General features: G+C 37.6%; 1 protein-coding gene and 1 long non-coding RNA gene across 2 annotated transcripts; both read left to right on the forward strand.

The window, feature by feature from the left end:
- The first annotated feature begins 304 nt into the window (after positions 1 to 304).
- Positions 305 to 2,696, forward strand: LOC124164286. Its single transcript, XR_006866016.1, has 3 exons — positions 305 to 792; positions 2,402 to 2,547; positions 2,632 to 2,696. It is a non-coding gene; the product is annotated as an uncharacterized LOC124164286 (long non-coding RNA).
- Positions 2,697 to 2,756: 60 nt separating this feature from the next.
- LOC124164466 lies at positions 2,757 to 4,174 on the forward strand. Its single transcript, XM_046541793.1, has 5 exons — positions 2,757 to 2,997; positions 3,092 to 3,273; positions 3,411 to 3,528; positions 3,618 to 3,751; positions 3,827 to 4,174. Exons 1-5 carry the CDS (start codon positions 2,757 to 2,759, stop codon positions 4,172 to 4,174), a joined length of 1,023 nt encoding a protein of 340 aa, XP_046397749.1.
- Positions 4,175 to 17,325: the final 13,151 nt, after the last annotated feature.

The following is a 17,325-nucleotide window of genomic DNA, read 5'->3' on the forward strand; positions in this document are numbered from 1 at the left end:
TGAGCTTATTACAAACAAAATTCAAATTCGGATTATATTTTGTCGTCAGAGCTGCTGTGCTTTTTAACATTTAACTTTCTTTCTGTTATTGAGGATAAGATATCTCACGTTAGGAGTCTATTGCCATTCGCAGCCAAGTTATTTAATTATGGGTTCTAGTGTTGCAGAATTAAACATGCTGCTGCCTTAGAATAGAAACTGCAATAACGTAAGCACTCTCCCGCAGTTTTCCTTAACGGGAGTCTTAATGTCGAAACTACATAAATCGTGTGCATATCTGCGCAATATCCTGCAAGCCACCTCTAAGGTGCATGGCTGAAGAATTTATTCGTCATGTTTCCATGCTATCGCTCAATACTCGTTTCTTTTTCCGTCTTGTGCAGATAGTGATATAAGTTCGGATCAGCTTTCCACTCTGCCATCTGTGGCTCCCTCGGTGCTGGCAGAGCTCATTCCTAAGGCAGGCCACCGTATTAAGTACATTGAAGCATTGAGCAGCGACGTTGTTGATGTATGATCTCCTTTAAGGACCAAGTTTGGTAAGTGTATGAAAGATCAGTGGAATACAGTTTTCAGATTATTTTATTTATGTTGTAGGGAAACAGTGAGACCTCCAGCAAGTCAGCATCATCTGAATCGACTCCGTATCCACTGAATACTTCCGTGGTTGTTGATCTGGTGGGGATCAATCAGTATGCCGAAACAACGATTGTATCAGCTCCGGAATTCATAACCAGCTCTATTGACTTTGATCGCGCAATTGAGCAAACACATAACCAGGCAAAAAGCACGGTAAGTGTGATATGATTCGATGCCATATCATTTAGGCTTATTTCAACATTTTAGTACAAAAGTAATGATAACTCTGTGTTAAATAGACCAGGCTTCACTCGTCATGGATTTCCATGTAATTTGGTATGAACAATCAGACAGTGATGTAGTCAAATTCAGAATAGCGATGCAGTCATATTTTAGCCGTCTTTAATTATTTTCGATACTTGTGTGATTGAAATTGGGTTTAGTCCCTAGCATGCCTCAATTTGCATCCGAGTTGGATTGAAGAATAGAAGAATAAAAGTTGGATTTTTTGTTGTTGATTAAAAGTTGGATGATATACCAGAATTTTAGTGGCGTATTTAGAAGCACCAATTATGAACATGCCCTCTCATTCCGTTAATGTTATTTTATATGCTGGTACACAAGGTTAAAGATTTTCATTTAAAACTAGGGGGATTAAATAAAGTTAAATACCTTTCGAATAAAGTTCTTTCCATCTTAGGTCACATGTAAAGCTATTTTTAATTTCAAAAATCATATTGTGGGTGGGTAGAATGTGGGTAGAATGGTAAAAATAAAAAAGAAACATAGTCAATTTTTATTAATAGAAAAACTTGTGCTGTATATAACGTTATGTACATTAGCCAAAATTTTATTTTTGTACTTGTTAAGCAAGATGTCATATCATTTGTGAGTTACATTGAAGCTTATCTTGAAATTTTTGGGTATCAACTGAATTTGAGCTAAGTTCAAATAGGTAGTGTTTTTAATATCAAGACCAATGTACTTGGCAGCCACTCTTCTTGTAGATAAGGGTAAATACATATTATTACAATCGAAACTTAGTATGGGATCCCATTGCCTTTTTAAATGTAAGCAGTCAATCGAAATTAGTGCAAATTATTTTTATCTAAAGATATTATTTTTTGTTGGGGAAGTTATCCACATAGATATAGAATATGTGAAGACAATGCTAGGATTCTTCCATTATCCTTGGTTTTAGGAAATTATTTCTGTTTTTTTTTTTATGCACTACAAGTCAACTTATGAATGAAAACATTATCCAACTCAGTTGCACATTGGAGGAGTCAAAGGACCATGCCCAAATTTTAATCACTCTAATTTATTCAATTTCCCAATTGCGAATTAGCTAATAGTGAGGTGGAATAGTAATATTGAAACATAGGCAATTATATGTATGATAATGTTCAGCGTAGGTAGTCAATTCTTTTTCTTTTATATCCATAACCTTTTTCTGAATCAATTTACTATTATCATTTTTGAGTACTAGTCCACCACATACATTGCAACAGGCCATAATATTGTAAAAGTCTTTGTCACCATTCTTTCAACAATTATGGAAACAGCATTTTTTTATGTGCCCATAGTTTTATACTACTGTATTATGAAGAGGCACAACAAGCAATGCTAGCCAGTCACTTAGGTATCTTGTTGTTATTAAATATAACTGATTATGTGCATAACATGGGTACTATTTCTGAGTCATCTTGTTGGTGGCTTTCGGTTTCGAACAAATTGGAGGAAGTAACATGTTTTCCACCCTGTACCTCAAGGTGACCTCAAAGTATCTTTGATTTGATTAAGTATTTTTATTCTGTTTCAGTATATAAGAAATCTTGCTGAAAAGTCCATTGATGGACTAATTGTTCTGGCCTCATACGAAAATAAAAAGCAGCTGGAGCAGGCTCTGAAATATAAATTGGCCAAAGCCATTGTTTTGCACGAGCTAGGGCTAGACACTAACAAGGAGTAAGTTAAATGTGAATGCTATTTTATTTAATCTTTATTTTTTATTCAAAAAATGATGTTTTAACACATTTCTTTGTTTTGTAGCATAACCCCTCATCGCTTTCGGTTCTTGGCCGACTGTGTGGGGCAAGAATTCAATGAAGATCCCGTAAGTTCACTCATTTCTCATTTACTTCAACTTCAAATTACCATCATGAATTTCATATATCATGTACCATGGCATTGCTTGTATTTTCCAGGAGCTGTGGTATAACCCATCTCATACAAATGATGGTAGAACATCTCTACCATCTGGGAAACTGTACGACCAGTACACAAATATTTGCAAGGAGTTGCGAAAGTTTGGGTTAAGGGAGTCAAGACGAGGGGTCAAGAGGCCTGGGGAAGATATAGCCTGTGATGGTAGCGAGGATTTGGCCAGACTCCTTCCATGCGCCCTTAGCAATGAAGGTATTTATGATAACAATTTTTGTACCACATTAAGAGATTGAAATTTCTTGGTAGTTAATTCATTCTCAGTAATATGTGCTTTGTCACGTTTTAGATGTTGAAGAAAGATTACAGTTCCTGCAGACTGAATTGAACGATTGGGAAACAATCAACAGATACTGGCAGGAAACAGTGAGGCACCGGCAGGCCAAATTAAGGTCTGACGCTGCGTATGAGGCCACGTATGAATATGTCAACACATATCCGGTGCTGAAACAGCCAGAAGGGTACAAATTGGTTGGTACCATCCATGATCTTTACCTCATAAAAAATAACTTGAAAATGCTTTCAATTTTCATTATCTTTCAAAAATATGCTAGCTCCTGCATCTGCCTCAATGTCATAATATCAATGCCATAATTTTTATTTTCCAGCTCCAGAGTGATTTTAGACAGTTGTTCCCTCAGGCATATGGTAGGATTGCTAGCCACTGGGAGCCATTTGCTGAGAAGGTGAAGGAGCAGCTTAGCATTGAAAATATTTCAATCCCAGGTAGGCTAACAACAAGAGCTTCCTACACTAGTTTCCTTATACAATGTTTTGCCTGATTATTTGTGATTAAAATGAACTATGTATTGCAGCTCGGTGCTCCGATGCAGAACTTCTGCATTTATTTGCGCGGTTGGTGACAACAGTTCCGTTGAAAGTCCCTAAGGGAAAAGCGTGGAAGCCTTCACGGAAGGATATTTTGGATGGCTTTCTTTGCTACGCTAAGGTAATTTTTGGACCTATATTGAATGTCAAAAATTAAGTTACCAGGAAGAAATTAAGTCATGTTTTTCTTTTTCAGACTGACGACTTGATAAAACATTGTGATGGGCTGGAGGAGCGATATAGAGCACGAGGGTTAACGGTGCAGCCCTTTCCCATGATAATTGGGGAATCTTTGGCAAATATACACACACATTATTTTGTGATTGACAAAACACCCATAACGCTGCCCACCACAAGAGATTTGTTTGCTGCTACCTTCTACGCGTATCACTCTCTTTATTGTAGATACCCACTCCAAAGTGCCCGTCTGTGGGTAATAGTTGAGAAGGCGTTGTTTGGGATGGAAGAGGTAAAGGATCCTCAATCCCAAGCTATCTCAAAAATACCGGAGGTGAAACGCCTAATTTCTGTGTTGAGAGTGTAAGGTTTTTCTTGTGTGAACTTTTTTAGCTTTAAACTTTTGTGTGCATTTTTTGACTTTTGTGTGTTTGTTTTGCTTGTGTGGGTTGGAAGCACAATGCCTACCTGTTTCACTTGTGGTTTGACTCTGCCTTCCATAGTTGCTCTCCATATTCATTTCAAATCCGTCCATAATTTACAGCCTAATGAAGATTATGGGTTTACTTGTGCAGAGGGTGATGGCTGTATTGCTACTTATTCTGGTTGGAAAGCATTCAGGGTTCATTTGTTAAAACAGCACAGTTGCTCACAAATATCTGACAATATACCAGAACCAACTTCTACGACTGAAACATTTCGAGTTGAATCATTTAATAAGGACAATGAACCTCAGCAAAACCTGTACCCTCCCCCGGAGGCCCCTCTTAACATTCCGCACATTTTTGAAGACATGGTTTTAGAGTTTGCAGCCAAGTTGTATGCTAACCATAAGTTACCTCGTAGTCATGTTGTTGACATAATGAAAACTACCACTGATTTATTAGAGTCTATGTTAGATTTGTTAAAACCAGAAATTAAAAGTGTTATCACCTCTTGTGAGAATGAAGATGCATGTTTCAAGGTGGAGAAACAACTAGACTTTATAGTGCAACCCTTTTCAAACCTTTCCACTGAGCATAGGTATCTGAAGGTTTTGAAAGCTCGAGGCCATTTCATTTCTGGCCATACGTATTCATTGGGATCCAGAGTTAAAAGGAAACGTAAACATGGTATGCTGAAAAGGGTTATGTCAAATGTAACAGCAAAATTTATTCCAATGCGGGTTGTCCTTAAAAAAATATTTAGTTTACCAGGAGTATTTTCCTCTGTAACATCATATGTCACCAAACTGTCTACTGCTGTAGGTTGGCATGAGAACTTTGTGCAAGGAAACTTATGGAAGTCAAAGGTTAAAAACTTTCAGGATAAAATTGTCTTTCCACTTTTTCTTTATTTTGATGATTTTGAGGTGAACAACCCATTAGGTTCTCATGCATGTGTAAATAAACTGGGTGGGGTGTATTACAGTATCCCATGTTTTCCTCCTGAAGTTCAGTCCCAGCTTGAAAATATTTTTTTGGCAGCTCTGTTTTCCTCTAGTGACAGAGTAGAATTTACCAATCACTCAACATTTTCCGAAATAGTGAAAGAGCTAAATTTCCTCCAATCTGAAGGTGTCGAGATAATCACTGACTCTGGTCCAAAAATAATCTTCTTTGCTCTTGGCCTCATTCTTGGTGATAACTTGGGTTTAAATCAAATCTTGGGCTTTCAGGAAGGCTTTAATGCTCACTACTGTTGCAGATTTTGCAAGACAAGTAAATTTGCTAGGCAGTGGGAAACCTGTGAGAGGAATTTGAGAACTCAGTCAAGTCATGACAGGGATGTTGTAAAACTTGATCAAAAAAATACAGGTGTTAAAGAGCAGTCAGTGTGGGATAGGGTTAATTATTTTGAAACATGCTCCAACTTTGCTGTAGATTATCTTCATGATGGTCCTGAAGGTGCATTTAAAAAATTTATGGGGCTGATTGTAAATTATTTTGCATGTAACTTTGCATCCACTAAAAACAGCTTCCTTTCCATATTGAATGATAGATTGGAAGGTTTTGATTGTCATGCCAATGCAATAAGCAATAGGCCACCTCCCATTTCTCATGATGAGGCTAAAGATAAACAGCTTAGGATGTCAGCAAGTGAAATGCAATCTTTTATCCTCATGTTTGCCATGCTGGTGGGGGATACTGTTCCCATGGATAATGACGTGTGGAAATTTTATCTCTGCATGCGCAAAGTTCTTGAGATTGTTCTGGCTCCTCGTCTCACTACTGGTCATGTACCTCTGTTGAAAGGGTATGTTAGTGAAATGTATGAAATGTTTTTGGAAGTTTTTCATGCTGAAACAGTGCCTCATAAACTTCATATTTGGGTTCACTACCCAAGAGTTTTAGAAGAAAGTGGGCCAGTCACACACCTGTCCACATTTAGATTTGAATCCAAACATAGGCATAAGAAAACAGAAGCAGTAGCAACAACTAGCCGTATAGATATTGCTGAGACACTCGTGCATAAGGAGTTGCACACTCTTGCATATCGATTCCTATTGGGTAAAGGCTTTACCCCTAATAATAAGTTTGGAAAGTGTGTAAAGGTTCAACACTTATCAAACTTACCAGGGTTTTGCTCATTTCAGTCTAGTTGCCCTAAATCATTTTTGGAAAGTAGTTGCAAATTAACTTGGGTGACAGTAAATGGTCACACTTACAGGAAAGGATCCTGTGTTGCCATGCGAATAGAAGGTGCAAGTGAAATTTATCCTACCTTTGGTGTTGTTGATTCTTTGTTACGGGATGCAAATAACTGTGTAATACTAGTTTGTAAAATGTTTTATACTGTTGCGTTTGAGCAAGACCTTCATGCTTATGAAGTCAAATGCACTAGTAATTATGAATGTATTGCCATACAGCAATTGGTCTCTCCAACCCTTGTCATATATTCAACCTTAAAAGAAATTTCCTATGTGTCTCTGAGACATACTCTGTAAGGAAAGTTCCTAATTTTTATACATGTATTGTATTTCCTAATTATATTTTGTATTATATTATGATTGTTTTTTATATTTTCATGCTATTGTATAAAATTTGATAATTGTGTTAATTTTCAATGTTTCGTGTTGAATCATATGATAATGACAATAAATGAATATCATGACCTCGGAACTCAGTTTTCTCATTTTTCCAATTGCACTGTCCTAATTCCCCATTTCAAAAGGGGTTGAAAAAGAACAATATTATGGGTTAGTAGGGTTGTAAAAGGGGTGGGGGCACATTCATTTGGGCTATTCATCTAAAGTTTTCATTTGGTATCCAATGGTTGTTCGGATGAGCCATCCAACACTTTGGTTCTCACACCCAAAGTACTCGTCCATCTTCTTTGGATGTAGCAACCAAAGGAGTAGTTGGAACATCCAACTCCTCATCACCCATTCCCTTTGGGTGACACAACCAAATGTATGGACAAGTCCTTTCCTTCGCCTCAGCTTTGGGTGTGACACCCAAACCTACGATTCTCATATCCAAAGTGTTTTTTCAGTGCAGTACTGATAAAAATGTGGAAAAAACTCTTACCCTAGTGTACGAGAATCAGAGGTGTTATATTGACGGACTCGCTGAACAATCTGGTAATTTGTAGAGTTCATCACAGCGAATTTCGGTAATCAATTGAGACGAATCGCGGCGAAATTCATCCCCCCCGCTTGTTGCCTCCTGATCAAAAGTGGCACGTGTTGCTGTTTGCTGCGACTTGTGTTTTTGGTAAAATAATTGCAAGACAATGCTTTCTCACCCAACCTACTCACCAGATGTTGCCCTTTGTGCTCCTTTTGTTCAACCGGATGAAAATGGTGATGAAAGGGAAATGTTTCGGTCAGATTACGGATTTGAAAAGAAAATCGAAGGCGGCGCTGCAAGGGATCGGAAACGACGAGTACCAAAACTGTTTCGGGTATTGGATAAAACGTTTTAACCAATTCATCAGTGTAAATAGAGAGTACTTTGAAAGTGACAAACGTTTGTAAGACAAAAAATTAAATTTTTAATTTTTTCAAAATCGTATCCGGTTATTTTTTGGTCCCTCCTCGTATGCTACCAGATCAAATCAAACGACAGACACTAAATCCTTTTGTGGACTCAACGTAGTACTCATAAGTAGTAGTTGCACCTGATTTAGAGTTGAAAATTTTTCTCGGAAAACACGCAATATATATCCATTAAAATTATAAATAAGCAAAGCCTTTTAAATCGAAAGTGGAGCGTAACACAGGCGAGGAAACTCAAGTTTATGACCTAACTCTGGAGTTTCAATACCCATTCTCATAGTGCACCGGCTGTAATCCTTCCCACACTTGACAACCTCATCCTTCTCTCACCTCCTCACTTTTGGACCCAAATATCTCTTCCAGTTCCCAGTCCACTCTGCCCCATAGATCTCATTCCGTGAATTTTCGTCTCGGAATGTCTTTAAGAACTCTCCATCACAAAACTTTGTTACAATAACTTTCCATCATATCGGGATCTCATTTTAATCGATGACGCATAAACACATGATGTGCTATTTGGAATACATGATGAGGAGAATCGTATTTTTGGGAGTATTTACCTCTCACGAGTTCCCTATGTTTTGCACGCACATTAAGCCGTCTGCTGGAGATAAATATTGCAAACTTACACCTTTTCACAAGATACGAATAGAAAAGTTTCACGCAAAAGTTTAATTATGGAGACACAAAGGTCTAACAGGTTTATTTTTTACGTATATATCTATATCTATCGGTACGCATTACCATCGATATAGTAGGGCTATGAGTCATACACTCTTATAGAAACTTTACTTATTTTGTAGTGGGTGAAAATTATTTGATAGTTCAACTTCTATGCCAGATTGATTTAATTTCCTTTGACAACCTAACCCATTTTAAAATCTCATGCAATTGATGTATGCACCAGGTTGAGACGTAAATTGACTTTTTTTCAAGATCAAATTTGCCCGATGCGGGAAAGTTGCCAGCTTACGTCTCGGTCTCAGGTTGGAATATTTAAAAAATCGCATATTGTTAATCACTGCCGCGTGAGGCCTAAAGTTGAACATTTTCCAGAAAATCAGACTGAATTTCGAGACAAATATCTATGGATGATGAGTAACAACAACTAATCTCGTTTTACCAATAATAAATGATGAGCATGACACTAAAGATTATTTTAACCAAGTTTCAAGTTCACCTACAGAATTTTATGGTTTTACGATGGGTGAGAAAGATCAACAAATGTAAATCGGATGCAACCCACGTGCAACACAAAATTTCTGGCTACGAGTGGCATGACTTCAAAATTTGCCTTTTGGAATCTGTAATTGCGGTAAATTAACTACTTTTCCACACATAATCCATCTTAAATATTACACCCACTCACCTCAAAGATGAAGAATGACAATGATAGAAAAACCATAGGATGTTCTATTCCTCCACCCTGTGCCATCAAAAGCAATTGTAAAACTGCCTATGTCCTCATTAATCCCCTCCTCTCTGGACCCACCTCTCCCCTCCTCTCATACGGATCCAAATATATCTCCCAGACCCCACTCCACTTGCAGAGCGCCATATATCTCGGCACGAATTCCCGTCCCAGAGTGTCTTTGAGGTCCCTCCCATCCCAAAACCTTCAGACTCAATATCTTTCCCTCCACAACCTCTGGATCGCATCTTCGCCGATGGGGACGCGAGCACATGGACACACACAGGTCGGAGGGAGGCTGGGGGATGGGCGGGAAGTTCCGGCCCCTTCCTCCCACGAGGAGACGGTGCGGAGCGCGTGCCATAAAGACGTCCCGTGTGTTTTATAACTCGTGAGGACAAGAGGCAAGAGAAAAGGAATCTGACCGTGAGATAAGAACAACCACCACAACTAGCTGGGATTTGAATGCCTCCCTTCCCACAATTCCCATGATCCCTCTTTCCTCCTAGTCCCCATCTCCTTTTTCGTCAATCCATTAGGGGGTGCCGTCGCGACTTAAGGATTCAAGTCTAATAGGTACAACATTTCAAATGGGCTCGTCGACAATTTTATGTTATAGTCGATTGTCATAAGAGTTTGAGGATGATAAGACGCGTTTTTTTTCGATTTTCAATCCGTGTTCAATACTCAAGCTGTTAGAGGTGAAAAAAACACCGATATGAACCCTTATGCAGTTAAGTTGATGGCGTCACGAGCTTTTGCCGAACGGTTAACCACTTTTCAGCTGATCCTCGGCCTCCCGTGGTCAGCTTTACTAGGGTTGCGTTCGCAGGAGGTTCCGTTGCGGCATAAGAATTCAAGTCAAATAGTTGCAGCATTTCAAATGGGCTTGTTCCACAATTTTCTTTTAAAGTCGATTGTTTTAAAAGTTTCAAGATAAAAAGAAACGTTTTTTTTTTGTTTTTCAATCCAACTTGAGCAATTAGAGATGGAAAAGCACCGGTATAAACCCAAATACAGTCAAGCTAATGACATCACTAGCTATTTTTTTCGTATTTCAATCCGTTTTCACTACTCGTGCTATTAAAAGTGAAAGAAGCAGCGGGCAAAACCCTTGTGCAGTTTAGTTGGTGACGTCACAAGTACGTGCGGATGGGTAACCTCATTTCATTTAATTCTCAGCCTCACGCGGTTAGCTATTGCTTCCACTCTCGTCAGAGATTCCTTCTCTCTTTCAAAAGCTCTCCCGAGACGATTCAATGGGCTAAAGCTCCAATGAGATCATCAACTCATGGAAAAGGGGCGGAAAGTTTCACGTTTTTTATATGGAACTTTAGCGGAAATTTCTGAAATGAGAATAGTTTTTATTCGTCTTAACTAATTATCCCGATTCATCAATATTTTAAAGTAATTCGGTAGATGAATCGATAAATAAAATACCTTTTTACATTTCACATATTTTATTTCCCACGGCCAGTTTCGTCGTGGTGAGACCTCAATCGGCGTTGGTACAAGATTTACTAGCTATTAGATAAACTAGGTCAGTGGAGGTGGAAAGGATAGTGGCAGATGTTATTGATATAATTATCCTTCCGCCCCAAGTGACATTGTGTATTCAAAAGTCGGCATCGCGACGAAATCGTTCATGTGAAATTAAATGTATGAAATATACAAGTTTATTTTACTTAATTTACTAAATATGAAGAAATTTCACCAATTACACCTGGAACTATTGAATATATTTTGTAGGATAAAATTTCCTCGCCATTAGTGAGCTCCCTCATTCCACATTAAGATACCTGTGGCGCAGATTAGTTTCTCAGTCAATGATTCAATTTGAAGGTTGATGTGAATATGTAGATTGCCATAGACAAATATATAGACGTTAATGAGTAATTATTGAGTATATTGCAGTGTGAATAAGTAAATGGAATGATTGAATGAGCATTTATGTTATCTCTCATTCCAACCCTTGTGTCCAAAAGCAGCTCAATTTTCATGAAACAATGAAATTAGCAAATGTTATGTGTTAAAAAAGCATTTGGATTTGAATTATAGCATTTTTTTCTGATCTCTCAAAAATAAGATAAGTGAATATATTTTATTCTTACTATTATTTTGCATCTTAATTCAAAATCGGATCAAAAAATTACCTGTGTCCACACCATACTTCGAACGCGTAGTAAGATAATGATAGAAAGCTGTGGGGTTTTTCTATGCAGTTTAAAAAAGTATAGAAAACAGATTTTTTCAAATGTAGTTCATGGAATAATTTCATAAAGGAGCACATAGTGAAATCGCTGTAAAACTAACGAGAACATAATTGTATGTCCGAACCTACGAGAGATTTTTACCGAGGACTCCACCTCTGAAACAGCTTTCCTTTGTCTATACGACATTTTAATTGGGCGTGAAATACACTTTCTAAGCACCGATAAACTAATAAATGTAAATTTAAACTCAAGCAAATCCTTAAAAGATTCTCGTAATTCAGATTTCTTTTGTCTCATGGAAATTATACTGATGGAAAGGTCGTCAATCATTATGAGAACTCATTCCAGAGGAGATGTAGGAGATTAATATATTTTCGTTTGTTTAGAGCCTCGGTGAAAACTTCAGCAAACTATGAGATATCGTTGAATACTTCATTTTCCTTACACAGTACCAGTGCACAATTCTCGTTTTATGATATGAAATAAAATAGGTGCCCGGTCACTAGAGCGGAAATATTGAACCCTTTCAATGCTAAAGGATGCATGTAAAAGATAGTTGACCATAGCTACAATTTATTAAAACCTTCAACACCCAAAGGTATGCTTTATTGAGTTATATTTGTAGCTCTTACACCCCTCACTTGCCTAAATCTGGCTATACCATGGCAATGCGCATAGGCCATCACATTTCACCACTATAAGCTTTTCAAAACTACACTCCACCCAACTTTCTCTGCAATATTTTTCTTTGCTCCCTTCAGCCTAATTTACCGCTCGCTTTAAAAGCATATATTTGCGTCCAGTTAAAAGTTTGTAGATTTATATGACTGGTATTTACATGATCGGATATTTATTAATAGAATTTTTTAATCATGAAAAGGAATTAAAAATCTATTATTCAAATAGCGGGAGGGTATTTGTATTCATTCAAAAAGTTTTCTTAACGAAAACGATCATCAGCGAAAGTAAGCGTCATGGAAAAATGAAACTCATTTTCAGATTTTCATGGAATACTTACATTAAAAACCTTCAATTGAAGGAAAAAAGAATTTAAATCAATATTTTTTGCAAGTTTAACAATATTTTATACAACAAACGGCAGATACGATGATAATTATATCTATCCAAATGAATAGGACTTCATTTTACAGAATTTGAATGACTGCAGAAATCAAAATGATGCATATGCCAAAATTATTTATTTATACCAATGAGTACTGTAAACAAAAAATGATAACCTGAATATATTAGCATGTCACTTCGTAGCAGGCGACTTCTGGCTCTAGCCCTTTACATCATGGACAGAGACTTTACTTTCACAACCTTCAGTTAAACTCTATCCTCCATTCCTAATTTTATTTTTCGTAATAACTTCCATCATTTACCATAGCTTTTTTTTGACGTACTCCCCAGCACCATTCTCATCCTGGTTCTTTGCAGTTTCTTAAACCGACCCGTTCCGCCATTTCCTCATGTTGATAAAGCGCTCTCACGCACGGGTACATTTATACAACTCCCTGAGGGGCACTGGAGCACTCGCATTCCCTAATGTTTTGGCTCGAGCTCTCATTTCCACCTCTCTAGTGAATAACAAAAGTCACGCCCATTTAAATACAGCGTTGGTCAGCCTCGGGCGAGGTCCGATTGCTCTATAACCCCTAATTCACACTCTGCACAACCAACATACACACCTACCTTTTCTGTAGCCCTTCGTCGAGAGCTCAATGACAATTAAAATAAAGATGAACGCTTTCGGGCCACGTTGGGTAATTTTAACGGTTGCTCCGTTTTTTTTTTCTCAAGAGATGTGCGATGAATTGAAAAGAAGGGAAAGAACAACATCTATCCTTAATTAAGTGTCACCATATACATTTGCGGGAAAATAATGCATTTATATGCCCGTTTGTGCCCACGAATCGCACAAAACAGTAAGCTACCAGGAATATATGCTATTTTCACCATCAACGGTATTTATATTGAAACAGGGGATTTGAAAATGAACATCACAAAATCGACCTTTTCACCTTTTTCAAAATCCATAATTGGAAATAAATTATAGATGAATATTTCGAAAGTGAGAATAGATGAAAGGAATCGAAAAGAATTATCCGTCACTAAAATGAATACTTTATTCTAACGAAATTGAGCATCAGTGAATTTACTTGGGAGAAGTTGTTGCAAATCGTAGTTACTACTTGTGATAATTATTAGTATTGATCATATGAATACATTCTTCATTGGAATGAAGCTAATCAACATTTAATATAGGTAATACGAATATTTTATAAAACAACAGAATATTTTAGTAGGACTTGGGTTGGAATAGCAAAATAGTAGTTTGAAATGCAAGTAGACCCATGAAGAGAGCGCAAAAATAATAAAACATTTTTCGTCATATAAGACAAGTTTATGCATTCTCTCTTCCTTCTGGGCGATACTCAAATTCCATCAAATGAAAAAAAGCACGAAAAATTTTCATTGACCCACACTAACTTGCAATTTTTTGCATTGGACTCAATGCATAAATAATCCAATGCAAAATGACCATAAACAGGGGTGAAGAATGTTTTGTCCTACACGGTGTTCTTTTGAACAAGCATCTGCATAATTATCAATTGTAAATGTAAGCAAACACGAATTTTCATAAGAGACGATTAATGGTTTTTATAAGCACTACCCTCAGTATCATATCAAACCGCTTTCCTTCCATACCAAATTACAAAAACAGCAACCGATAAGTTAAGGATTAGCCTTCATGCTGATACGATTTACTTGGACTAGACCCTATTATTGACTCATTTATTTTTACCTATCCCAAATGAGGCCACATAGCAGCCCCCTCTTTCCCTGGCCTTACCTAGGACCTTACAATACCTAGGAAGTCTATTTGGCTAAAGCTATTTCTTAAGCGTACTTCATATGCATGTAGAATGAATTTAAGTCCCTTTGTTTGTATGATGTCAATACATTTGGAATGTATTTTTTATTTTTTTTTCAAAAATTCATTTTATTTCATTCATTTCCTATGCATTTCAAACATTTCTTATACGTGATTGGAATACTTTTTGCTAAATCAATTTCAAAGGTAATTCGAAGCTGTCAATCAATCACATTTTCTTTCTAGTGGGAAGAGGAGATTATCAACTTATCCTTCGGTAAAAATTATGTAAAACACTATTTGGAGAACTCAGCTTTCAAAATCGGCACTAAGGCACAGGAGTGAAGTCAGAACGAGATAAATAAATAAAAAAACCTGTTCATGGGGCGTGTTCCGTGGTGAGAGGGGGGTGGGGTTGGACCCCCCAGTGAGACACAAAGGGACGCCGGGAGGCGAAACGATGCCTCGGAATTGTCACTGCCAATTGGGAATCGCTGAGAACACGCTCGCAAAACCTCCGACGAGAACAACTTCTATAAAACTCGTACGAGGAGGGAGGGGAGTGAACAGGCTGGCCGCCGATGACAACGACCGAGACGGACGTCCGGCGATAAGCGGGGACCTGGGCCGTCGCCCACGAGAACCGACTGCCGTGTTATGGCCGCGGCGGTACAAGCATCGCACGCTGTAGAGCGCTCCTCTTGCGAAGGCCCTCCCAGGGGGCGCTAAGTGTCTCCGCCAAGCAATATCTCTCCCCATTGGGTCGGTGCCAATGTGCGGGGAAAGAGCCCGCGCATACCACTACCACACATTATACACGGAGGACAAAAGCTTTTCTCTTTTTTCCTCTTTGAATTTCGTAATGAGGAATGCGCGCAACGGCCATGTTCGAAGCGCGTTAACTCTTGAAGGACCAGACCCTTCGTTTTGACGGTTAACTTGTACTTACCTGATCAAATTGTCTGTAATTTATTTTCTGTCGTCTCATTGTTTTCTGAATTTTATTTATTATTTTATGGTACGTATTCTGTTAACTATTATTCAATTTTTTTTTACGTAGAAATGAAGTTATAACTCCTGTCTACCTAAAAGGTCAGCAGCCATCGGAATGACAGGTTAGGTGTTCCTATTTTATTTGCAACGGTAACAGGTGTTTTATTCACTAAATCACGACTCTTTACTACGTCTGACTTTTTCATGTTTTAGTTAGACATTCATGCATTTCTCATTCTTTATTAGATTCATTTTCAATGGAAAAAAGTAACGCATCTGCCATGCCGAGTGCCGTGTTGTACGTCAGGGCGGGGAAAGCAAGTGCGACGAGACCGGTGTCCATTTTTAATTGTTAATTGTGAAATGGTTGGTAAAGTAATGCTCAGGTATTTTGATAAATAAAGGAAAAGGTAACATGAAATGATCAATTAAGTTTAACGTAAGCGAAGAAATATTTATAATGATTATTACTCGTCAAAATGACGAGTAGAGGTCCTTCTAGGTAGCCATACAACCCCGGTTCTTGAGCTGTTAAAGACGGTGGGCTTTCATATACGTAATTAGCGTCTCATACAGCTTCTATGACTACAATGATAGAATTCCATTTATATACTGTCCAGTAAAGTCGTAATTCTCTCCCTCGTAAATATCAGAATGGAAGCTAATAATAGAAAGAAATTCAACTGTGACTATACTGCGTCAGCGCATAATTTTATGTATGATTGTATTTATAGGTGATACACTCTCTGCCACTACCCCAAGGATTTTCATACTCCGATGCTTTCCATCTATAGACAGCCGCAGTATCTGCAGAGAGATATAGCGCCTATGGATGGGAATAGCGGCAGGCAAAACCGTGTGAATCGGTTATACTTGATTTTAGTTATGTATTTAACATAGTACTATTAATTTTGGCCGCAAATCAAGAGTAGGATGCTTTGCGGAAAATTTGAAAACACTGAATACAGTTTATACTCTTTATTTATATATATTTATAATAATAATAATAATAAATTTATTCCAACCATAATTTTAGACAATTACTAAGCAGGTATTACAGGTATTTGATTGGAATTTAGGTGCCCCATTGGAAAAAAAACCCGCTTTATGGTCACCGAGTCCGAGCAACTTTCTCAAAAATAGAGTTCAGTTGCACAGAAGAATTTCAGTTTCTGTTTCCATCGATATAAATACCCAGATATTTTACATGGCTTACTGCTTCAATCGAAAAATACTGACCGCAAGATAACTAACTAACATTAATACAGTTTGCACATCTATAATTTATCGAACTGTCAGATTCATCAGTTGCATAGACGAATGAAGGTACTGTCTCGACAGCATAACACAGGATTGCTTCACTGAAGCTGGAGATATTCCAATAACAAAAATTGAAAAAAAAATCCTTTTATAGTTACCAGTAAATTTCTATAACTGAGGATTTATGCGCCACGTGTACAACCACCCGGAAAATACAAAAAAGTAAAAAAAGAAACAGAGAAAAATCCCTCTCGGGCTTTCCATACTCCCTCACTTCATTTCCCCACTTTCCACCCAACCTTTATCACCACTTGACATGAATTCCAGTCGCAGTCTTTATCGATATAAGCACACAGATATTTTACATGGCTTTCTCTTTCAATCAAAATACTATGGCTAAAAGACAAGGCATTGACATTAATACAGTTTGCTTACCTGTAATATATCTGTCAGATTCACTATAGTTGAACAGAAGTATACCAGGCATAACACTGAATTGCTCACCGAAGCTGGAAATATTCCAAAAAACAAAAATTCAAAAACAACATAGCTACATAGTTATAATTGCCAGTAAATATCTTTAACTGAGGATATATTTCATGCGCCACGCACACAACCCAGTAAATACAAGACGAAAGAAGAAAATAAAAAAACAGAGAAAAATTCTCTAGTCACTTGTTCAGAAGATATGCCGTTGTTTGCACCCATACCTTTAAAATAGCAATTCTCAGGCGACCTTTGCAAGCAGCTGCTTTACATCCTTAATAACAAGAAGCCAATTACT

Source organism: Ischnura elegans, chromosome 8, assembly GCF_921293095.1.
Source record: "Ischnura elegans chromosome 8, ioIscEleg1.1, whole genome shotgun sequence".
In the NCBI taxonomy this organism is placed as follows: Eukaryota; Metazoa; Arthropoda; class Insecta; order Odonata; family Coenagrionidae; genus Ischnura; species Ischnura elegans.

Excerpts from the sequence above, each read along its gene's own strand:
- LOC124164466 (XM_046541793.1), top strand. The coding sequence starts at position 2,757 with ATGTACCATGGCATTGCTTGTATTTTCCAGGAGCTGTGGTATAACCCA. Across the intron at positions 2,998-3,091 it reads ATGCGCCCTTAGCAATGAAG|ATGTTGAAGAAAGATTACAG; the intron begins GTATTTATGATA and ends GTCACGTTTTAG. Across the intron at positions 3,752-3,826 it reads GCTTTCTTTGCTACGCTAAG|ACTGACGACTTGATAAAACA; the intron begins GTAATTTTTGGA and ends TTTCTTTTTCAG.